Consider the following 24670-nt stretch of genomic DNA (forward strand, 5'->3'; position numbering starts at 1 on the left):
TGAGCTGACATCAAGGGGTAAGTTCACGTTAACTGTTTTGATAAAGAGCTCTGAGCTGCCGAGAGAAAATGGCACGTGACAGAGGGTGGGGCCAGCCCTCAGTGTCAACCCAGAGCGGATAGGTGTCCCCCGGCATCCTGGGGGTGAGCGCTTGCTCTCCTGAATCAATTCCCCAGAACTTCCCTGTGGACCATGCTGGGAAGACAGAGCCTGCCACGTCCCCACCAATCTAAACACAAAGGCGACAGCATGTGGTACCGTGGGGCCTGTGCTGGCCTCGCCCAGGGCCTTCCTGTCCGTTGGCTGCAGCGGGGCGCCCGGCACTTCCTGCAAGGCTTCACACACAAACAGCCTGGGCTCACTCTGATCCCAGAAGTGGCTCACAGGCACGAGATTCGTCAGCCTCTCATCTGCAAGGGCCTGGCTTCTGAAAGAGAGAGACAGACCCTCACACACGTGGTACATCAATGCCCCACTGTGTTTTCAGAAACACTCTCCATGCCAACAGAGATGCTGATGGGCCCTCTGTGCCCCAAGACTCAGGCTGCCCTTGTGGACACTCGAGTTGCAGCCCTTTCAGAAGCTCGAGTTCCGACCCCATGACTCCACAACCTTAGAACCTGGAAAACAGATTAGAGACTCAAGTCCACCCCGACTGACCAGGGGAGTTTGTTTCTATTTCACCTCTGGTTTCCACCACTCGTGATCTCTGAGCTCTTCCAAGGGTGAAGTAAACTTAGCGACAACCTGCCTCGAAGCCAACAAGTAACTGAACATCGTTTTCAACATTTTTTTCAACAAAATCCTCCCAAACCACAATCTTACTTCTTAGTCTCCTGTCCATTAAAGGACAACGTCTCTCTCTGATCTATCTGTCCCCTCTTGAAGTCGAGGATGGTCACTGTGTCCATTTCCACATCGTAGAAGCAGATTCTGGAATCGGGGCTGTTGTCAGCCTGGGGAAGAGAGAGCTGGAGCTCAGGGTACCCGCCCACTGAGAGCCACACGCCTGGAAGAGATGCCCGGGTCATCCACCCAGCCGCTCCCATGAGCGGGCCTCCAGCATTCGTAATTCGAACGTCAGCTTACGTTCATCCTGCTGAAATGGCTATGGATTTACTACTTTCTAATTTCAGAAAACTGAAGACAAATTCTCAGACTGTGCAGGTCGACTATGGCTGTCTAGCTGTTCTTAATACAGACGTGAGTGTGATGTCATCTTACCTGAGGTGGATTAACCATGGGCACAAGGAGGGACCGAGATTCTGATAAACGAATTCTCACGCAAGTGAGTAAAAATGAAGTAAACACCATAGAGAAGCTTCAGAAAAGCTGAGAAAAGGGAACCAGCTTGGTTGCTGGGGCAAAATGCCAAGAACTCATGTAGACTGTTAAAACCTTTATCCCCACAGATACCGGGACGGTAAAGGGATGTGCTTACTTAAGAAAAGAAAGGCAAGAAAATGAAAAATTACCAATATCTTAGACAAAAGAAAATACTGTAAGCTTAAAAGCAATGGAAGAAATCACAAATTAAAAATCATCGATAGGTTTGACTAAATAAAAACGCAAGCTTCTAGTCATCACAATTCCCTAAGCAAAATGACAAACAATGAAGTGTCTGGGACACGGTAAGATGGTCCAGGACTCAGTCTCCACCCCAGACACCACGCCCACCCTGCCCCGTCTGCAAGGAGAGGGGCTTCATCCCATCCTCCTCCTCCTGCTTCTCCCAGCCTCTCCTCCCCTGGGGAGTGCCAGTGGGGCAGGGGAGCTATCTTTCACTGCAAGCCCCCTCAACCTAGCTCAACTTTTCTTTCTTTGATTTTTTTCTTTCACCAGGGCGAGCATTCCTGACCCTGGTCTGAGCATTGAGCTCCCTCAAGCTCGCTCTGCTCTTTAGAATCAGGCCTCTGGAGACAATGGTCACTCAGCAGTCCGCACTTCTCACCAGCGTCCACACCCAGCACCAAGGAAAATGCCCTTCCCGGGACTGCCCAGCACCACGTCCCGATACCCTGCCTACCTCCTGTGTGGGTGTCTCCTGCCTGTGTGTGGATACCCGGGCAGTGTCCTGGCCACTGAAGGAATGAGTGACCCAGGACTGCCTGGTGTGCGGTGCCTGCCTGTCTCTCCCCATCAGCTCAGCTGCTTCCCCTCCCTCAGCCTCCCCAGGTCCACCCTGGCCTCCGGCTGGTAGGACCCCCACCTCCAGCCAGACCTCCTGGCTGAGACTCAGGCTTGTGTCTAACTGCCCACAGGCCGCCCTTCAAATCCCTTAACTCAACAACCAGACAGGACCCCCCTCCGTCCCCCAAAGGCTCCTCACCCAGCTCCTCTCAGACCCTGTCCTTCCCTGCCCTACAGCCAAGTATGGCTGTGATGGGCCCCAAGGGATCTTCCACCTTGTGATAGCCCACTGACCACTCAGCCTGGGCCTCCCCCTCTGCCAGTGACCAGAGACCTTGGTGAAGTCATGCTTCTGCCACGGGGTCGCACTCTGACGCCTTGGCGGGGCTGTGCCCCCATCACTTGCCCACCTGGCGAGCCCACACCTGGGCTCAACCTCCACCTCCCCTGGAAGCCTCCGGAACTCTTGAGAGCTGTTCCATCTACCACTGACCTCCAGCCCTTCACCTCTCCTCTCAGCTCTCACCATGTAAAAATTTACTCGAGTCTGCTTCTCCGAGGGGAGGGGCCGATTCCCCGATTTAACCGATCAGTTTGTGTTTACAGTGGCCAGCAAAGTGTGTGGTACATGGAGGGCAACCAGCAATCCACTCTTAAATGAACGAGTGAGAGAATGAGTGAATAAATAAGTGAGCGAATGTGTGAGTGAATGAGTGAGCAAATGAACGTGTGAGTGAATGCATGAGGAGAGCATGAACAGACACTGCCAGGTGGGAAGGCAGTAGCTCCTCCAGAACAGGCAACCCAGCCACCTGCCTCCTTCACACCCACGTCGTGTGTTTCTCTAAGCAAGAGGCTCCAAGGTCCTTCCACAGTCATCACCCCTGGTGCCCAGAGAATTTAGTCGGGTGATGGAAAGAGGCAGAAAAGGGAAGAGGTGAGGGTCTCTGCAAAGCAGAAACCACTGCTCCTGATGAAACAGGGAGTGAAGGAAGGTGGGGAGGCGAAGGGTGGCCCCAGGCAAGAGGAGAGGCCAGACAGAAAGCTCCCCCACCACTCCGCCCGGCCAGGGAGGAGGGGACGTCAAGAGCGCGGGGTGTGGGACACAGAAGGGCCAGCTGGAGGGGTGGGAGGAGCTGTGCGCACGAGCGGACTCACCTTGCTGAGGAGGATGCTGACCTTGCTGCCGCTGGCATTGCACCTGAGGGAGGCCATGCCCCCAACGCCCGGGACCAGCCCTGCCAGGCTCTTGCAGCTGCAGTGCACCTTCGCCTCTCTGCGGGGAGGGACGCGGTCTCAGTGGCACCGCCGTGGGATGGCAGGCGCCCCTTCTCCTTGCGGCCTGGAACCTGGGCCCAGAGAACTGAGCTCCGCTTGGGCCCAACTGCTCTCACTTCGGTAATGTGAGACCCAGGAAATGGGCTGAGCTCAGACATAGGGTGATTTTTTATTTTTACATTTTTTTTGTCAAGGTATAATTGACACACACGTTATCTTAGTTTCAGCTGTACAACATAACAATCTGCTACTTGGTGGGTGAGGTTTTAAAATTCTGTTTCTGTGAACAAACACGAACACGTATTTTGTCCCTGTCTCACACAGGAGCAGCTTATTAAGGCTGCTTCATCGTCCCCACAGCACAGCTGGCCGGGGTCTCTGCTGCCCATACTTCATTACAGCTGTGTGCTTTTCCGCTGTGTGGACAAACTAAAATTTATTTAATTAATTCCCTGTTTAGTTGTTTCAGTTTGTTGCCATTAGAAACAACGCTGGCTTGTAGAGGTACCTCATTATGATTTTTTTTGCTTTATTCACATTTCCTTACTTTTCCCCTAGTGTCCTCTGTCTGTCCTAGGCCCCCTGTCCAGGCCCCACTTGACCTTTAATTGTCTCGTCTCCCTGGGCCCCTCTGGGCTGGGACAGAGTCTCCAGGCTCATTTGGTGTATTTCCTGCTTCAGTCCCAGTATCAGTCCCAGCATCATTTCTCCGAGGAGATCAGTTCCCTTTACTGCAGGACTTAGAGACCCAGATCCGGGCACGGGATGTGCTCGTTGCTCTTGGGGTGTCATTGCCCTCAGGCCCCCACGGCTGACAGAGCAAGGCTGTGTGTATACTGACTGGTGTGTATCCTCGTAGCCATGGTAACTTTATACGCATCCACCTGCGTCTACGTGAAGCTGCACTCTACTTCAGACTCACATCTCCACCTTGGATGCACCAGCACAGGGGTCACTCCAGCCTCCACCCCTGCTGATCTGGAACCTCCCACCCAGGCGAGAAGCTGGCTCCCTCGGGCTCCCATCCCATCCCTCGGCTGCTCATGTCCAGCCTGGATGGCAGTGTGGGTACTGCTCCCCGAGCCCCATGGGAACTGACTTCATCAACAGAGTGCATGCCCTGTGCGGCCCCTTAGCCCTTAGTCTCACGGTCCCACTCAGTGCCAGGGTGACCCAGGCGGCACCTGGTTCCCAGGGAGGCAGTTCCACACACTCACGAATGGTGGGTAGTCCTGCCTCGTCTGCATTCCATCCTGGGATCCCCTGAACTGATTTTTTAAATTTGCAGACATTAAGGCTCACTTTGAGCTGTAAAGTTCTATGGATTTTGACAAATGCACTGTCATGTGTCCATCACATAGTGATGCTGGTCCCTTACCCTTCATGCAAAGATGAAGAATTTAAATCAAGACATAAGACATTTCAAAAAAGTAAGTTGCACATTAATGTTGAAATGAGAACATAAGTAGTTTGCTTCCTCCTCTCCATTTTCTACCCACCACACTACCTCCTGACTAATTTTAAAAATATAATACTTTTATTTGGACAAACACTGTACCTTCGGGATAGATCAAAGCTTTTAAAGTGAGCCAAGTCTGTCCCTACAACCAGGAAATTTCCACAGATGTCAAAGAAGCATGGGTTCCCCTCTGTTTCGGAAAATGGCAGGAGTTGTTTCACAGTCCCCTGAAGAAAAAAGGAGGGAACAGGGAATTCAGGGAGGCTTTATTCACAGGGCCCTGCCCTCTGCTGGAGTCTCACCCCACACGGGGAGGGGAGGACGGGGCCCTGCCCCGGGGGGATCCCTGATGCTTACGTTCAGAGGGGGAGACAGGTAGCAGCCAGGTCAACAAGCAAGTACGCACATAACTCAACCTGAGCAAGTGTAGACAGGTGACGGACAGAATGCTAAAACAAAACTATCAAGGTGGCGAGACATTGAATTCCACCTGCTTGGGTTGGTCCAGGAGGTACTGCCTGCAAGGTCTTATGTTAAAGCCCCAATGAAACTGACTGTGTGGCTAGTGTCCTCTAAGTGGTCACATCCAGGGGAGGCCGTGAGTGGAAGGGATGGTGGTCACGTCACGGATACGTCCATCTGTGAAAACTCACTGAGCTGCACACACAACATGCTTGCTTTCCTGTGTGTACATCATACGTCAGTAAATGCCTGAGAAACAGGTCTTGTCTGTGGGGCAAACCTGAACTGAGACTGGGGAGAAGGAGCCACCTATTGGAGAGCTGAGCCTGGCTTTCCAGGACAAGGAGGAGCCAGCACAGCAGGAAGGAATGTGGTGGCCAAGGGGTGGCCCCCGAGGTGGGCAGTGAGCAGAGGCCAAGTGGGTAATCAGTGCAGGCCAAGGTGGAGAGCCAGATTTTGTTCTACGTGAAGTTGGAAGACTCTGGAGGGTTTTAAAGTGTCACTCTTACTTTAAGAGCATTTTGGAAAGAGTGACTACAGTCAGGCCTGCACAGAGCTTAGGCTTTCGTGTGTCTTGTGCATGGACCGACCCTTGTCCTTGGAGCTGAGAGAGGCTCCTGGCTCAATTCAAGCAGCGCCCAGTAAGTGTCTGCGTGGCATGGTGCTGGGCTGGGAGCAGGGCACCCCAACAGTGAGTGGGCGGCAGGTGGAGGCCTGGTCCCAGTGCAGGGGTAGCGGGGAGCAGGCTGGACGACCGGGGATGGGGGGGCGTTCTAACAGAACTTAGTAGACTCCTAGTGCCAGGCACAGAGACTTGAGGAGCAGGCCAGGAAGCTGCATAACCCATCCAGGAAACTCAGAGTGAGGGATAAACAGCATGGGGGTGAGTTCCAAGCTGAGGAATCTGATCTTCATGTTGATGCACCCAGTAGGGAGGTTAGTATACGTTTGTGGAACAAGCAAACAACAGTCACAGGCAATGGCTCACGGTGAGGACAGGCTCACTGGTGAGGACAGAGCGAGGCTCTCAGCCTCCTCTGCTCGACCTCTCCTCTGCCGCTCCTGACACGTTGTACGCAGTGCAAACCTGACCTCCTCTCCTTCCACACTGCCTCAATGATATGTCCCAATTCCCAACCCCAGCTTCAGAGCGTGGCCTGGGCTCCTGCCTCCAGAGCAGTGTTTCCAGCTGGCTCTGGTGTAAGGATATAGGCTGGGGCGGGGTGGTGGTGGGGGTTCCTGGAGAAAGAAAACCAGGACTGGTATTCTTGACATAAGAGGACCCATTTTAGCCTAAGCCATTTTGTGATCTAAGCCTGGCCACAGTGCTGGTCCTAGAACAGGCCTCAGCAATTAATAATCTTAGGGAGGGAATGCAGAAACAAGGAAGGAGCAGCCTTGGGGCAGGTCCTGGTTCCTCAAGGGATATACATAATAATACACCTTTGAGTTCTGCAGGAAGTAACGCTCCCACCAACTTCAATCCACAGCCTGGACTCTGTTGACCTTTGCCCCAATTCTACCCTGAATTCTCCTCTGCTCAAATGCTTTTGTGAATATGCTTGTGCCCTTAGCTTAAAACTTCCCCAATTTTGCTGTTCAGGAGACACTGTTTTGGGAAAGATCCCCCGTGTTCTCCTTCCTGGCTGCAAGTAATAAATCCTTCCTTCTCCCGATCTTAGCTTGGTTGTGTCTATTGGCTGACATCCACCGAGAGGCGAACCTCGTTTTCAGGTAACACTGGGATATCTCTGAAGGGTGTCCGAGGCACCTCACACTTGCACCCTTCCCCCCCAGCCCTGCTCTGCTTCTGTACTTTCCACCTTAAGGCTCCACAATTAGCACAGACCCGCAAACTAGACAACTAGAATGTCCTCAGTTCCTCCCTCCTACACCAGTTGCCCACCACGCCCCTAACTGCTGACTCTGGCCTGGCTCCCTGCCCATTGTCGCGCTCCAAGCCCCCGGACCTCTCACCTGTGGCCTCTCCTATCTGCCTTCACTGCTCACCAGCTGCCCTAGTCCTTCCCACACAGAAGTGATCTTCTAGGAAGAAAACACAAAACCAAGAAAAAAACAAGCCAAAACGCACCGTGTTACTCGGGCTCCACACCTCCTGCCTTCCAACTTCCACATGGTCCCCCGAGGCTTTGCCTCCACGGGTGTCTGTCAGACACCAGCCCCCGCTCAGCTCCCGCCTCTCCTCGCGGTGCCTGGCAGGAAGCACGGGAACCAGCGGGGCTCTGCGCTCCCGCCTGGAGGAAGCTTCTGCGAGAACCATGAGGTACATAATGGCTGTCCCATCACCACACAAACCAGCAACAACTGCAGTTTGTGTGTCATGGATGCACGGGCAGGGAGAAAGGTCTGGAGACACACTCCAGCTTTCCAACGAGAGGAGAGGTGCTAATGGATTCCTTACACAGGCTGGCATTACTTTACTAATCACCATGGTCACATATTCCTTAACCTAAAAATCAACTAAAAAGTCTAAACTCTAGACTGTCTGTGGTCAGACGCTCCTAAGTTCCCTCCAGCTGATTTTTCACCCCTTCCCCAGCAAACCTTTCACCCCTTTCCCAGTATGCCTTTCGCCCTTGCCCAGCAGGCCTATCATTCTTTCCCAGTATGCCTTTTGCCCCTTCCCAGCAGGCCTTTTCTTCTTTCCCAGTATGCATCTCACCCCTTCCTACAGGCCTATCATTCTTTCCCAGTATGCTTTTCACCCCTTTCCCATCATGCCTTTTGCTCCTTCCCATCAGGCCTATCATTCTTTCCCAGTATGCCTTTCCCCCTTCTCCAGCAGGCCTATCCTTCTTTCCCAGCATGCCTTTCGCCCTTTCCCAGCACGCCTTTCGCCCTTTCCCAGCACGTCTTTCATTCTCTCCCATTATGCCTTTTGCCCCTTTCCCAGTATGCCTCTTGCCCCTTCCCAGCATGCTCTTTGCACCTTCCCATCAGACCTATCATTCTTTCCCAGTGTGCCATTCCCCCATTTTCCAGCAGGCCTATCCTTCTTTCCCAGTATGCCTTTCGCCCCTTCCCTGAAGATCTTTCCTTCTTTCCTTGAATGCCTCCACTCTCCAGCTCCGCAGGTCACTCCTCTGATAACCCAGCTGCTCCCTCATCTTTTGTTAGGAGGGCCCCTCCCTGCCTCGGCTTTATGTCCACAGCTGATGCCCCTACACAACTATCAGCAGTATGCAAGGCCCATCCCTCCTTCCCTCCAGCCTCTCTGCCTCCCTTTTGACCTGAAGCAGGGCAGGTATCTCAACAGGCCCCAGCTCCTTCCACCTGCACTTTGCCCCAGGAGGCGAGTGGGGCTGCGGGCGCTTCCCTGACTTGTCAGGTCTCTATTCCAATGCCACCCCCTGCAATACTTCCCACCCACCTCCACACTTCAGTGTGCACCTTTACTGTCTGACCCTCCTGCTAGAAAGGAGAACTGCATGGAAGCTCTTTCAGGAATTGCTGAATCCAAGAGTGGACGTGCAGGCTGTGAGGTACAAGGACACGGACATGGCAGCCCTGGGAAATCAAATGCTGGACCCCAGGAAAGAACTCAGAGCTGGACAAAGCAGTCATACTGAGAGCTAAAACCAGTGCCATAACAAATGTCCTCAACCATGATGCAGAACACTATTGCATGTACTGGGCTGAATGGTAGCCCCTGAAAGATACATCCATTTGGATGTATCTTGGAAAAAGGGTCTTTGCAGATATAATTAAGGATCTCAAAAGGAGACAACTCTGGATTAGGGTGGACCCTAAATCCAAGGACAAGTGTCCTTCTAAGACACAGGGAGAAGGCCATGTAAAGATGGAGGCAAAGACTGGAGTGATCTGTCTACAGGCTGAGGAACGCAAGGAATGCCGGCAACACCAAAAGCTGGAAGGGGCATGGGACAAATTCACCCTCAGAGCCTCAGAAGGAGCCAGTCTTGCCCACACCTAGATTTAGGACTTCTGGCCTCCTGAACTGCAAAGAAAATAAATTTCTATTGTTTTAAGCCATAAGTTTGTGGTCATTGGTTATGGCAGGCTCAGGAAACTAATACACCATGTCAGCCCCGGGGGTCCAGCAAGTGTGCACGGGATGTGGGCAGGGTTTCCTTACTGCACACCACCCGGAGGGAACAGAATGGTGTGTTAAAGGCCTGTAATCCTGGAGGCACACATTGCTCCCATCCTGGCCTCACCCTCAGACACATGCAGGGAAAAAGGTCTGCCTAAAGATATGTCCTGAACTGATGACCCCTCAGTCCTCAAGATGCGCATTAAACACAGCAAAATTTCCTCCCATTTCACACCCCCATGCACTCAAGGTCCAGCCATGTAGTCCTTTTCACTGCAAAAGGCCACTGCCTCACCTCCTGACTTCTGAAGTCACAAGAGCTGTCGATGGAGGGGCTATCTGACAATCCATTTTTACAACCAAGCACCCAGTGGGGGCAATCTGATGTGGTTGAGTGAAGTCATTAAGCAGGCTCTGGCTTGATTTAGAGATGGCATTTTAAACTCTGCTCTAATTGTCTTTAACGTCACAGGCCACTCACTCTAGAGCAGCAATTTACCTGCCAGGTTCGAACTTGGACTCGGTTTGGCTCCACCGTATAAACGTTTTCTTCGTGCATGGCTAACACTGGAGACTCACACAGGAAGGTACCTAAAATTAAAGATAAAGGTCAGGACAGCAGCAGCTAGTCTCGTCATAGCTCCTTACGAGTTTAAGAAGCATTCTCACACTAAAACTAGAACTTTTTGTAGGGCAACTATTGATGAGAAAGACTGAAACCTAGCAGAAAAGATCTTCTACAACTAAGGATATAAAGAAGGAACCACGGTGAGACGGGTAGAAGGGGTGGAGCTGCGGTATAGTCAAGAAGTGTTCTCATGTGTGTTCCCTAATTTTCCTTGGCACCCACAATAGCCTTGTGAAAGGTGCGTTTTCTTTATCTTGCAGATGAGGAAAGTGAGGCTCTGAGACACAGGGACCTGCCAGGGCCACAGCTGCCGGTGATGGCCAGGTGTGGGGACTCAGTGCTGGGCACCCTGCCCTCACCAGTCACTGATGGTCTCTCCTCTTTTATCCCATCTAGCAGTGGTGCTTCCAGTAGCACAGCATCTATGACAGCATGATTGTTCAAGCATCTGCTTATCTTATGTGGAACTTTGGAGACCACAAGCTCTAGTCTCTGGCTCTAGACAGGTTCTTATCTAGTTAGGAAGATGATGACACACACAAAACAGAAAATAGCTCAGCACCTGTTGTGCTATCCTCTTGGGAGGATAAGTTCACCCTTGCCCCTCAAGGGGTCTATGGTAGAAGAGAGGCGAAGACGTGAATTATCAGCACGATACAGGGCAGGGTGGGAAAAGTGTTCCAAGAGAACTTTAGGCAACAAAGTGTTAGAGGAGGAAAAAAAAGTGAGGGAATAATATGAGGGAGAGAGTTGATAACCTGTGGAAAAACATCCCCAGGGAGGTGTGAGGTATTCAAACAAGCACGTGGGGGCATCACCCTGGGAACAGTGCAATGACGAATCCCCCTGTGAGGTAGGAGGGCCTAGGTCAGGATGGGTGAAGACAAGAAATGTGCAGAAGGAGATCTTGCCGAGGAGCACGTCCTGATGGTCACTGTGCTTGGTGGGAAGATGTCCCCAAAGAGATCAGGTCCTAATCCCTGAAACCCATGAATATTAGCTTATATGGCCAAAGATGTTAAGGTCTTGAGATGGGGAGATTATCTTGGATTATGCAAATGGGCCCCAAATGAAATCACAAGTGTCCCTGTAAGAGGGAGGGAGATTTTTAGACAGGAACAATGTGACAGTGGAGGCAGAGACTGGAATGATGTGACCCCAAGCCAAGGACTGCTGGCAGCCACCAAAAGCTGTAAGAAGCAAGGAGCAGAGTCTTCCCTAGAGCCTCTGGGGCTCTGCCAACACCTTGATTTTGGCCAGTGAAACTAATTTTGGACATCTGGCCTCAAGAACTGTGAGAGAATAACTCCTAAACAGCCACTCGTTTTGTGGTCCTTGTTACAGCAGCCCCGTAACTCATACAGACATGTGCTAAAGAGCAGAAGATAAAGTGAAACAGAGAGTCGGAGCGATGGATGGGACAGGTGGAACAGCTCTGAAGATCCACCCTGAAATTTTCAGACAGAGGTTGGCCTTGGTCGAGACCCCACGGGCTCACTGCTGTGCGTGCTCTGGGAAGTTCAGAAGTCAGGTGTGTAGCATCCCTTTCCCCGGAAAGCACTGTGGTTCTTCACACTCATGCCGACTTATTTCTGAGCTGTTTCATCGTCCTGGAGCCCAGGAGGGCTGCTGGCCCCAGATCTGGCTGCACTTAACTACCTCAACTAGCTTCTGTAGGGAGGCTGGGGAGGCCCTGGTTGCACAGGGCTAGAGTGGCAGCACCGGCTCTGGAAACGCAGGCCCAGGCACGAGAACTGACATAAGGGTCTCCCCATGGCCCTGGGCCTGCCCTTTGCCCACCTCACAGGCACCAGCACCCACCCCCATTAGATGTGAGTCCCCTTAGTGGGGCTGAAAAGACTCCTACCTGCACTTCGTAATGTGGCTCCAGAAGGCTCAAAGATCACCACCTGTTTTCCATTCCAGACGGCAACAGCATCCTACAAAGAACCACGGAAATTAAAAAGCAACCGGCCGTCTGGGCCTCGTTGTCCCGAATGACCCTAACAACCGACCAGGTCTTCCATCTGTATCGATGATCCCGCCCAAGCCCATGGTCACCCTGGCAGTGACCTTGGTGGCGAACACTCCGCTGATGTACATGTCTGTGCGCAGGCTGTGCGTCACCCCCGTGGACAGGAAGGACACGCTGAGTAGGCTCGGGGAGACCTGCACCGCGGCCACCTGCTGGTGGAAGTGGGACGACATGGCCTGCTCGCGGAGGATGAGCACGGAGCTGATGCTGTTCACTGCCAGGAGGCTCTTCCTGGAGCCCCACTTCATTCCCACGTTGAGAGACAGAAAGGAGAGGTGCAGTCAGGGCAATGTTATAAGTATGAGGATTCATAAACAATTTCCAAGCACTATTTCTTCTTCTTGTTTAAAAACATGATTTTAAAAATTTATAAGTATAAAATGTATAATTTGTAGAAAAACTTTAAAATAACAACACTCAGAGTTTAGATCCAGCGGGTAAACTTGTGTGGTTGTTCTCGCTCATGTCTATCCTGACTGGTTGAGCATCTTCTAGAGTTTACTTTACTGACATGAACTTAGGGGCATCTATGTTTTATAAATGGAAAGCAAATTTACACACTCTAGTGAACTATCCAGACTTCCTCTAGTGATGTCAAGTACCACTTTCATAATTTCATATTAAACTTCCAAATCCATACAAATCCATTTCTGGATTTCCAACTTTACTCCACTGATATATTTATCCATTCCTAGTAAGCATGCCATGTTAATTGCTATACCTTTCAGATATATTCTGGTATAGGATACAGAAATGGTCTGATTCTTTTTAAAATTTTTTCTCGGCCATTTGCTCTACCAAATGAGTTTAGAATTATTGTGTTGAATTCCCTCAGGAAAAAAAAAAAACCTCCTTATTTTCACTGGATAAACATGTAATTTGTAGATTTATTTGGAAAGAGCGATGGATGGGACAAGTAATTACAAGATTGAGGCTTCTCTTTGAGGAACATGGTCTACTGAGTCAATTTTTCTTTTACGTCTTTCAAGAAAGTTAGTGTGGCTCTTACTATTATTTAAAATGGGCATTTCTTTCATTACCACTGAGGTTACACGTTTTCCATGGATTCTACTAACCACCCTTAGGTAAATTATCTGCACTCTCCTTCATCACTTATCCATTTACATTCTTTTCTTTTTGGCCGCACAGTGCAGCATGCAGGCTTAGTTCCCCAACCAGGGATCGAACCCGGGCTCCCACAGTGAAAGCACTGAGTCCTAACCACTGGACCGCCAGGGAATTCCCTCCATTGGCATTCTTAATATTTTTCTTATAAATGTGAGTATTTTTCACGTCCATTATTCTAAGATATCACTAAAGGTAAGATGAGCCATCAGTTTAAAACAGCACCTTTCTTCTCCCACAGAAAAACAAAAATACTTTCAATGTACACATCAACTGGGATTGGTATTCAAATGAAGAAAAAAATTATGCATTGAAAATTGGGAAAATTTGGTGTTTTAGAGATTAACCTTTTAAAGTGAATTTTTAACCAGCTCAGTTTTCCTTTCATCCCAGCCTTCCTGTTCACATTGCCCGGTGTGACATGTTCTTATGGACTCAACCTTGTCCCTCTGCTTTTGCAACTTCTTTTATTACTTAAAATCTAAGAAAGTTACACTTTCTCTACAGATCTGATTATATTCTGTGTTTTTAGCCAGTTATTCTGACCCAACTTTTAATTTTTTAAATTTTATTTTCAACAGGTGGACCATTTTTAAAGTCTTTATTGAATTTGTTACAATATTGCTTCTGTTTTATGTTTTGGTTTTTTGGCTGCAAGGCATGTGGGATCTCAGCTCCCTGACCAGGGATCGAACCCACACCCCCTCCACTGGAAGGCGAAGTCTTAACCACTGGACCGCCAGGGAAGTCCCTGACCTAACTTTTAAAAATATTTAACTCGTTAATTCATCCAGAAACTATGTTTATTTATGACCTGAGATGAGGATCTAAAAGTAATTCCCAAAATTGCTCTAAGGTATCCCTAAACTGTTTACCATGTAAGTTTTCATTTCCTGATTAGTATAGATTAAGTAAACTTTATCTTAAAAAATTCAGGGACTTCCCTGGCGGTCCAGTGGTTAAGATGTCACACTTCCACTGTAAGGGGCGTGGGTTCGATCCCTGATCGGGGAACTAAGTAAGATCCTGCGTGCCATTTGGTGCAGCCAAAAATTAAAAAAAAAAAAAAAAAAAAAAAATCACACAGAGCAGATCTGAGAGGCAAGTTCCAGAAAGGCAGGTGAGGAGCCCCGAGGACATAGTAGGCATAACTGGTGAAAATTATGAAAACACAACCATGTACTTCTCTGGGAATTGGGCACAGAGTAAATGAAGAAAGACTTATTGAAGAAAGTCTACTAAGTCTGGTAAGAAGAGCAGAGTCTGTGGCAGGTGAGCTCGGCAGGCAGGTTTGGCCAAGAAACCAGGGCTCCCTCTCCTCCGGCATTTTCCTGGGAGGGGCGGCTGCCAGCATCTCTCACTCCCCCAGCTCCGGCACAGAGGCCAGGTCCAGGTGGGTCAGAGGGAGGCTCTGCATCTGGAGCGGGAGCCAGACCACATGGGGCCCCCAGGCCCTTGCCCCAGCTTGCTCCTCTCTGGGAGAGGCCATCCGGGACCAGAGGCTCCTGTGTCCAGCTCCCAGCTCCCAAAGCAGGGTGTCACCCCAGAAAGCCAGCTACTCTCCCCACTACCAGGCTGTGGAGCAGTGACTCAGAAATCTTTTCCTGAGGGGAAAGGCAGTCCACAAGAACAGCAAGCTCCCCAACAGAATGACTTTGTTTGAAACAGAATAGGGGCAAGTTCAAGCCTCAGGATGACCAGAAAACAGTGGAGTTTTGGAGCATTAAGAGGAAGCTGGGGCGGGAATTCCCTGGCGGTCCAGTGGTTAGGACTTGGTATTTCCACTGCTGGGGTGCAGATTCAATCCCTGGTCAGGGAGCTAAGATTCTGCAAGTCGTGCGGCACAGCCAAATAAATAACTAAATAAGACAAATAGATGATAGAGATAAATGGACGTGTAGATAGATTTAAAAAGATAAATATAGATTACTACAGATCCACAATCCCTTATCTGTAGTTCTGAAACCCAAAAGGCCTTTAAAAATATTTTACTGTTGTTATTTTTTATCTTAATTTGAATAACTGACAAAAATAGGTTCAGAGCAATTACTGCCTCCACTTCTGCAGAAAATGAGTGCACCCAGCGCCCCGTCGAGGCATACCTTTATCTGTGTGATGTTTCCTTCAAGCTCAGTGGGGATCTGAAGGGTCCACCTGTCTTTGCCCTCCACCCCTTGGCTGCTCTGGGGGCCTGGCACTTTTCTCCACATGGCTACGCGCCCTTTATCGGTACCTGCTGCCAGAAGACCTGTAGGTAAAAAGAAAGTTCACGTTGAGTTGAAAAGGGATAAAAACAGCAGCAAGCTCACTTCTCTGACCACCCTCTCTAAAATACCAGCCTGTCGGCCCTCCGTCCAGGAACTGCCCAGCCTCGTACCTGGCCGTGTCTTCCTTAGCAGGAGTTCGCTACTCGCAGTGACACAGTGTGTACATGTGTGGATGGGGGATTGGGGCAGTGGTGCTGCTTGCTCTCTGGTTTCTCCCATGAGAGAGGAGCCTGCTTGCCTGTGTTCAGGGCTGCTTTCCCAATGCCACACAGCACTTAGCACTCAGCGGGCACGGAAGTGCTGCTCTGGTGCATTTCCTATTCTTTCTGTCATATTTGTGTGTACGTGTGTGTGCACATACGCACATCCATGTACACATATATATTTAATGTTTCTCACACTGACTTTTTCTTGAGGTTTCAGGAGGAACAGACACCAATTCACGCAGCCAGGCTGGCCACATTCCTGACCAAACTCCTTGACCACTACGTGGGACAACACAGCTTTCCTGCCTCTTTTTTGCTCTTGGCTGACTGTACTCGAGTGACTGACATAGTTGTAACTGAGGTATGGTTCTTAGAACAGCCCTGAGTTCCATGTCATGACAGCACACCCCAGAGCAAAGCCTGAGGTGGGCTCTCCCTCTGACGCTGGGAAGTCTCACCTTTGACTCTACAGTAAGAAACACAGTTCATATTCTCTCCTTTTTCAAAACCAAACTTCTCCTCTGGACTCAGTACGTAATTCTCTCCTCGTTCTAAATCCCAGAATCTACAAGGCAAGGAGGAAAGTCCCACGGGGGGGACTGTGTTAGTGGGCTTCCCTCAGCTGTGAGGGTCTTGTTCAACTCGCAGAGTAAACTTTAAAAATCAGGAAAAAGACATGGCCCTTTGGACTCTGAGGAGAAAAGCATGTCGTTGTTACGTTATCTATGTTACGTCTTGTTCATAACAAAGGGAGCAGTTGTTAATAAAACAGGGTTCCTGTGTGACACCGGGTCACGATGAGAACAAGGGAACTCCAAGCACCCAACCAGGGAGAACCCCTGAATGTCACATGAGCTAAAGCAGCCGGACCCAAGAGAACACAACATGGGATTCCATCTACCCGGGGATCAAAAAGGCAGGCAGACGTCAGGACAGTGTGACCCCTGCGGGGGCGGGCGGAATGCCTAGGGTCTCTGATATGTTCTGCTCTTCCATCTCAGGGCTGGTTACGTGGATGTGCCCAATTAGTAACACTTCATCATAATTTGTGCATTTTTCTATATGTATGTTACACTCCAACACAAAGTGTACTCAAGAGACTGTATGGGACAGAATTTTCAACCCCAGCGCTCTCTGCAGAGTCGGGATCTCACCTGAGGACCGCCTCCCCAGTGGCGGTCACAAGAAGGCTGCTGTTGATCAGGGCGACGTTTGCCTGGCGACCCATATTTCCACTCAGCTTTACCTGCACAACAACAACCCGAAAGGAGCACGTCGCCCTTGTCGAGACCAGGTCCCTGTTCAGCAGCTGGACTCTCTGGCAGTGACTCCCCGCAGACTCACCAAGCAGAGGAAGTGAGGGTGGCTGTGGACACTTGGAAGGGCAGCCCCAGCCTTTCAGGCCAAAGCAGCGACCACTGCACACTATGTAGTTAATGACAGGGGTGCCCCGCGTTGGGTGAGGCAGCTTGTCACAGCCTGTGTTCAGAGAAAACCTGCCAGCAAGGGGCTGAGGGGGGATTTGAACCCAGGTTCACAGGACTCAGTGACCACATTTCAACTGCTGTGTAGACAGAGGTGCACAAAGGACCCCTGAACACCGACTTTTCTGCATCGACCAGAGCATCTTAGGGAAGGTTCGGAGTACTCTGAGAACCATAGAATCCTTGGGTGTAAACCAACAAAGTGGCAGGAGAGTGGCATGCAGTCCTCAGGGAGCTGCACGCGCTGCCTGACCAACAACCAACGCCCCAGGCTTCCTGGCGTCCTCCCGCGAGTGAGTGCCCCGGCCCGGGGCGAGGCACCCACGCGGATGGCAGGGTGTCCAGAGTTGTGATTATCACACACCCCTCGGATAAAGCAATGCATATGTGTGGGCCAGCGGTAGTGTCACAGAGGGAACACTGGTGACAACCCTCAAGGTCTGCACATAGCCAGGCGTCCCCGCCACAGCCCCGTACCTCCCGTGGCTCTGGGAGGCCCCGTCCCCTGGTGTCTCCCCCACCTGTGACCGCAATGGTGCACAATAAATTAGGTGCTAAAGCTCTGGTGGTGGCCCTGAAACACAGACTCCTCAACCAAAACGAAGGGGTGTATGAGGTGGGCAAGAGAGGCTGGAGACCCCCTGGGGCACCCCCCCATCACCTCCTCACCTTCATCACCTCCTCGGCTGTGCCCTCGGGCATCACCGTGAACAGACACAGCAGCAGGCTCTCGGTGACTGCCACCAGCACCTCTCTCTCCTCCAGGTAGAACAGCGTCTGAATGGAGCTGTCCGTGGACGCCACCCGGGCCGTCCTGCCCTTCTCGTCCACGTAGTGCACGGTCCCTGCGGGAAAGCGATGTGTCCATGGAGGCTGGACACTCCCTGGAAGCCATTCTACCTACTTAGGGACACTTTCAACGTAAACATCTTCATCATAACCATTTACAAATAAGCTATTTTAAAAACACTGGCACATGACCCCCGCATCTGCCATCTCTGGGTCAGTCCAGCCAGGACCCCTGTGTCTGCCATCCTCCCTCCACCACTGTCCAGCGCTCACACTGACCACCCTCCTGATGCACAGCCTCCATGCTCTGGTCATCTCAGTCCCCTAGGTACACGTCCATCACCCGTCTGCCGGGGCCTTAACTATGACCCTCCCTGGAGCCTCGGCCTGCACCCTCCATCCTGGGTACCGGGTATCACTGGCTGGCGTCTGGCCTGCACCCTCTTGCCTTCCCCAGGCCCTCGCGTCGGCCCCAGGGCCCCTCCCAGCTTGGATACCCTCCTCTTGCCCCCGAGCTGTCTCCTGGTTCTGCTTTCAGGCTTCTGAGCATGGTGGCAGCACCTCCTGTGAGTTCTCAGGATTGGGTTCATTCTGCTGCTCTCGGGAGCCTCCTCACCCTCCATGCCGCCTCCCATCTCACTCCCAGTGGACAACTTGAGTTCTTATTAAGCTTAAAGGTTCAAGGTTGTCTGGAGGCTAATCATAACAGTAACTAGTATTTACTGAGCACAGATGTGTGCGGGCTCCGTGTACAGAGGCTCTGGAGGCAGGTACTATCCCGATCCCCACTGTACATGTTCGGAAGCTAAGGCACAAAGACACGGGATCATCTGCCCCAGTTGCACGGCTGCTGGGCGGGGGCAGCACTGACACCCCCTGCAGAGCCAGGCCTCCAGTCGCCACGTCTCCTTCCTCCCTCAGGGCCCCTGCCGCCCCCACAGTGCCCACATTGGGTCCCTCCAACTCCCCTCCTTAAATGCCAAGTCTCTCTACTTTTAAACTGACAAATGCCCCAGCCCCTCCCAGCTGTCACCTGTCACAGTTAAGCTGCCTGGCCACACACGTCCTCGAACCCCATCACCCCAGGAAGGGCCCCTTTCCCATGGGAGAAGGCACTCATGAATGTCTCGTGAGTGTACGAGACCCTCTATCTCTCTGAACCTCACACTGCATCTATTGGCCGCCGCCTGCCTCCTAGCACACCGCGGGGGAGCCGTGTTAAATCAGCACGGACGGCCCAGCCCTGCCAGGGCTGCTGGTCCAGCGTGCCCCGGTCACACCCACCCCAGAGCTGAGCCCCGCTGCTGGCTTGGAGACCACGCCGGGTGCCCCTGGCATCGATTCATCTTGGGCTGCACATCCTGGACAGCTTCCTCCTGAAAAACCTTCAAATGCAAATAAAGCTCAATTTGTTTCTATCAGGTCAAGGTGAAGCCACCCTTTGGATCCTGGATAAACACCTGCACAAGCCGGCTAAGGCATCCATCTGGGAATGGCGCACAGCCTGCAATTTTATGCAGAAACGCCATCCATTCGCTTATAATCTCCCAGACACTCTGAAACACTGCAGTGTCCCCAGACCCCAACCTGAGTGTCTTACCATCGGTCAAGCTGACATAGAATGAGAGTCCCTCTTGAGGTCCCATTTTCAGGAAACTTCCAAAGCCACACTTCCTCCAGTTAAACTTGTCCAGGGCTTTCTCATCACCACTCACAGCTGCCTTCGCCAACTGAACGAGGTCCCTAAGAGCAAATGTGACAGAGATTCCTTGTTGCTCCCTGGACGAAGGTGGTATAACCACAGAGGAGACCCCTCCAGTGTCAGGAGGAGCCACATCCCCGGCCCCGCCAGCCACCACCCAAGCTCTACTTACTCGCCGGGAGGGGGGAGCCGGAAGATGCAGTGAGTGAGGTGTTTTCCATACTCGTGTTTCAGCAGCGGTGCCCCTTGTACTCGACCCCTTTGGTCCAACTTCCATAAGAGCAGGATACCAAGCTGGAAAACCCAAGGTCACATTCTTAGCAAGTGACTGGTGGAGGGTGAGGGTGATACTGTGCAACAGAGCATGGGCTTACTCCTTTTTTTCTTTTAAAATTATACTACTACTATATGTGCACCATGAAAAACTCAAAACAATTTTAGTGTTCAGTGAAGGAACCAGAAACTCCTCTCTGTGCCCCATCCCATCTTCACTCCCTGGAGATAACAAGTGTCACATGTTCAGTTTTTAAAACAAATCTTTAATTTTGGGATAGATTCAGATTTAAGGAAAAGTGGCAAAGATAGTTCAGAGACGCTCCATACCTCACAACTAGCTTCTCCTATTACTGACCCTACATTACTGTGGCGCATGATACTAACTAAAGTTGGTACTTCATTCACCTCTCCTCAGTTCTTCCTGCCCTGGGACCCTGTCCAGGCCCCACAGACATCTGGTCGCCATGTCTCCTTGGGCCCCCTGGGCTGGGACGGTGGCTCAGACACCCCTGTTCTGGACGCCTGGACAGTGTTGAGGAAGACCGATCAGGGGTTTTGTAGAATGTCCCTCTGGCAGGATTTGCCTGATGTTTTTCTCATTGTTGTCGGGGTGGTGGGTTTGAGAGGAAGACCAGAGGTCAAGTGCTGCTGTCGACATGTCGGATCAGGGGTCCCTGTCCTTGGCGTGACCTGTCTGCTGAGGTCATGTCTGTGACCTCCCTCACTGGGGAGTTTCTTCTTCCTTCCATCCTGTCCTGCCTGGAAGGAAGTCGCTGTGTGCAGCCCACACGTAGGAAGGGGAGTTATGTCTCACCTCCTAGATCATCTGGAGAGATATGCCTCTTGTCCACCATTTACTGATTTATTAAATCATAGATTTACATCAATATGGACGCACGGATGGACCCATGAATATTTATTTTCTACTCTGGGTTATGACCCAATATTCCCTTGTTTGTTTAGATACTCAAATTGTTCCAGCTCCGCCATCGGGAGCTCTTTCCTCAGGCTCTGTTGTCCCTTCGATGCACCCGTCGCTGTGGGTTTGTGAGCACCTCCTCACGTCCTGGCCTACAGATCCTCCGGGCTTGCCATCCTGCCCCAGCCCGAGGATCAGCCATTTCTCCAAGTAGCCCTGGTTCATTTTATTGGAAGAAACCAAGATCTGGGTGCCAGGTGTACTATATGTTCAACATCAAAGTCATCAAAATCTCAAGTTAATGGCTCAGACAACTGCTAGAAAAGTTCAAGTTGCGGGGAAGATGACTTGGTCCAGGAGCAATTTTCCAGGAGGGCTTCTGGCTCGGACAAGCTAAGCTTTGCCAAATGGTAGTGTTTCCCTCGAACCCTGAGGCCGCTTTGCTGCGCTGCCAGAGCAGTCCTCAAGGTCTGTTTCCTGCTCACGGTCAGTGGGTGTAACATTGCTTTACTGTATATAAAAATATGATTTTCAAATAATGTGGGCCTTGGGACGTCCCTGGAAGCCCAGTGGTTAAGACTCCACGTTTCCACTGCAGGGGACGCGGGTTCGATCCCTGGTCAGGGAACTAAGATCCTGCATGCTGTGTGGCACGGCCAAAAAAAAAAAAAAAAGTGGGCCTTAAAAAGCAACTTGTACAGTGGACCTCTAAGAAAAGTATATAAGATCAGAAATAGTATGTAACATGAGTATATATAGAATTCAAATCCTATATTATTATACAGATTCTTCTTGACTTTGCCAGCTTTATAAAGATAAGAATAAAAACATTGGGGGGCTTCCCTGGTGGCGCAGTGGTTGAGAGTCTGCCTGCAGATGCAGGGGACACAGGTTTGTGCTCCGGTCCGGGAAGATCCCACATGCCACGGAGCGGCTGGGCCCGTGAGCCATGGCCGCTGGGCCTGCGCGTCCGGAGCCTGTGCTCTGCAACGGGAGAGGCCACAACAGTGAGAGGCCTGCGTACCACAAAACAAAACAAAACAAAACAAAACAAAACAAAACAAACATTGGGGCTTCCCTGGTGGCGCAGTGATTGAGAATCCGCCTGCCAATGCAGGGGACACGGGTTCGATCCCTGGTCTGGGAAGATCCCACATGCTGCGGAGCAACTAAGCGCGTGCGCCACAACTACTGAGCCTGTGCGCCACAACTACTGAGCCCGCGTGCCACAACTACTGAAGCCCGTGTGCCTAAAGCCCGTGCTCCACAACGAGAGAAGCCACCACAGTGAGAAGCCCGCGCACTGCAACGAAGAGTAGCCCATGCTCGCCGCAATTAGAGAAAGCCTGCGCGCAGCAACAAAGACCCAACACAGCCAGAAATAAATACATAAAATAAATTTATAAAAAAAAAAATAAAAACATTATTTTTTGTGTGTTTACAAATTACTCTTAAAATAAAATTAAAAAAATAATACTTGCACAGTGAAACACACATAAGGGCAGAAATGGGAAGGCTTCCTTCCCCGTCACCTAGCCTCCTCCCTAGAGGAGCCAGCAGTTGGGCCCTGCTGTGTGTTTTAGGCACACACGGCCCCTGTGGAGATGGCCTTCTGCTCTGCCCTGCAAGTACAATCGTCCAGCACTTAATTTTTCTTTTCTTTTTTCTTTTTGGCCCGGCTGTGCAGCTTCCGGGACCTTAGCTCTCCAAACAGGGATTGAACACAGGACCCTGCAGTGAAAGTGCCGAGTCCTAACCACTGGACTGCCAGGGAACTCCTGTCCAGCACTTAATTTTTAACACAGTAAATGACTCTGTTTTATTAGTATACACGAGCTTCCAGCTGACAGCTCATTAGGCACCTGAACACAAACATGAGCACTCGGCCTGTCCAGATCCCCCGACTGTTGAGCTGGGGAAGAAGTTGAAGGATGGAAATGTCCGGAGTCCCTGGAGTAGTGGTTTCTGCTCAGATGACTGCAGACCCCTGTTCTGATACAAGGACAGACAGAGAGACACACACACACACACACACACACACACACAAGAAGGGGAAGCCACAGGAAGTCACCTCAGGTCTCCTGTAACCAGATAGACACGCAGACGCCAAGTAGAAGATGGCAAAGCAGATGCCTCTTCGGGGCCTCCTGCTCATTGCCCCTAAATTCTAAGTGGTTTTTGCATCTCTTACTACTCCTGAGGGGGGATCCTTTGTGTTCAGAGTGGTCTCTTTACTCGCTGCCATTCCTTCCAGGTCACTTCATTCAAATAACTTTATCCAGTAAGACTTGAAAGAAAAGTGAGAGCATCTCACCCTCAGGTGGGAAACCAGTCCCATGCAGAGCAGGAGGTGAACGTACTAAGGGACTAGTGTGAAGTTAGGGCTCAGATACGACTGTCGAGACACGTTGTCACTTCACAGCTGGCTCACTAATGGTTTATCTCAGAGATCAGGAAGCGACTTGCCCTTTCCTGTGTGTAGGTGCACTTACTCCTCGCCCTCAGCTCTTGTCCAGCAGGAGAGTGAGAGGGAGATGAGCCCTGGACATGCATTGTCCTCCCCGCTTCTTCACCGACCAAGTGTTCGCCTGGTGCCCTCTTCCAGGGATCTCCCCACTGCCCCAGGCCCAAGGGTGGCTGCACAGAGGGCACCTGGCCCGAGCTGGACTTGGGACAGAGGAGGAAGGGCAGGTCATCTCTGGGGTGAAACTGGAGCGGGTAGATTCCTTTGTTTCCAGCAGCCTCCCGGACGGATGGCACAGGAGAGAGACGGTTGTGCAGGAAGAGGCCCTGAGAGGCGGATGTTGGCAGCAGACACCTCACTCGTGGTTCTGGATGTCGGAAGCCAGCTCTGCTCCTGTCCCTGGAGACTGTGGGGCACTCTGAGGGCTGCAGATTACGTGTGTCTTCCTGCTTCAGCAGGTTTGGTCGGTCTCATGGTAATCAAACTGGGTCTCTGGTGGGAGAGTGGAAAAGACCCTGGGCCAAGCCTGCGAGCAGGTGTCTCAGAGGTTAGTGCTCTGAGTGTGTCTGTTCATTTGTTATTACTTCTCTGCCTGCCTGAGTCCAGTAAGAAATTAGGACCAGCACAGTTGTAGATTTTCTTAGAGAAGTGCTAGGTATTTCTGTTCTTAAATCCTGACTCCAAGACTTGGTCAGCACCAACCTGGGCTTTGTTTCATGCCTCAGTCATCTACTCTGTTAGTTGCTTCTTAATAAAGGCAAGATGAGAATGATGGCATTCAATGACCCTGAATTCTTTTATTCCTCTAGGGGATTTTCTGAGCAAGGAGGTGGGAAAGATCACCAAAGAAGTAGGAATCTGGGGGCAGAGCAATGCCATTAGGTGGGAATAGACTAGAAAAATAGAAGAAAAATCCAGACAAAAGGATAAATAGAACAGTGGATGAGTGATATGAACAGAAAGGAAGTATAAATGGCTCTTCTAAGTTATATTCACCCTCAAGAGGAAGAGAAACTCAAACTAGAACACGACCGAGATAGCACTTTTCCAGGCAAAATTCTGAGCTTGGATACGACATGCTTGTGGGTTGGTGGGAGCTGGTCAAGCCCCATGGAGGGAGGTGTAGGGACACTCACCAAACCACAAGCGCATGCCCTGGATCCCACCTCCAGGAATTTCTCTAAACTTTCACACGTGCAAAAGGACAAAAGCATGAGGCCAGCCACTGTGTCACTGTCCAGCAAAGGACTGGAGACCGTTTATCCACAGAGGCTGGGGAAGTAAATGATAACACGTTGGTGTAATGAAGCGCAGGTTAAAAGAGAGCAAGGAGGTTCGCCGTGCACCACCATGGAAAGACCTGGAAGATGC

At 51.0% G+C, this 24670-nt stretch overlaps 1 protein-coding gene across 16 annotated transcripts in view; it reads right to left on the reverse strand.

Moving 5' to 3' along the window:
• IFT140 (intraflagellar transport 140) overlaps positions 1–24670 on the reverse strand; it is a 188689-nt gene that overhangs the window by 37805 nt on the left and 126214 nt on the right. For 12 of the 16 annotated variants that reach the window (XM_049699626.1, XM_049699620.1, XM_049699618.1 and 9 more), the window contains 13 exons: positions 19813–19934; positions 19539–19681; positions 17819–17994; positions 16820–16911; positions 16124–16230; positions 15295–15440; positions 12106–12309; positions 11900–11972; positions 9904–9995; positions 4967–5094; positions 3289–3406; positions 826–956; positions 259–427 (listed from right to left, as the gene is read on the reverse strand). In XM_049699626.1, the coding sequence (XP_049555583.1) occupies positions 259–427; positions 826–956; positions 3289–3406; positions 4967–5094; positions 9904–9995; positions 11900–11972; positions 12106–12309; positions 15295–15440; positions 16124–16230; positions 16820–16911; positions 17819–17994; positions 19539–19681; positions 19813–19934 (1701 nt within the window). Of the gene's footprint in view, positions 1–258; positions 428–825; positions 957–3288; positions 3407–4966; positions 5095–9903; positions 9996–11899; positions 11973–12105; positions 12310–15294; positions 15441–16123; positions 16231–16819; positions 16912–17818; positions 17995–19222; positions 19324–19538; positions 19682–19812; positions 19935–20321; positions 23792–24670 lie in introns of those variants that run through there. The other 4 variants (XM_049699629.1, XM_049699630.1, XM_049699631.1 and 1 more) reach the window with 4 other exon arrangements.

This window comes from Orcinus orca, chromosome 16 (genome assembly GCF_937001465.1).
Source record: "Orcinus orca chromosome 16, mOrcOrc1.1, whole genome shotgun sequence".
Classification (NCBI taxonomy): Eukaryota; Metazoa; Chordata; class Mammalia; order Artiodactyla; family Delphinidae; genus Orcinus; species Orcinus orca.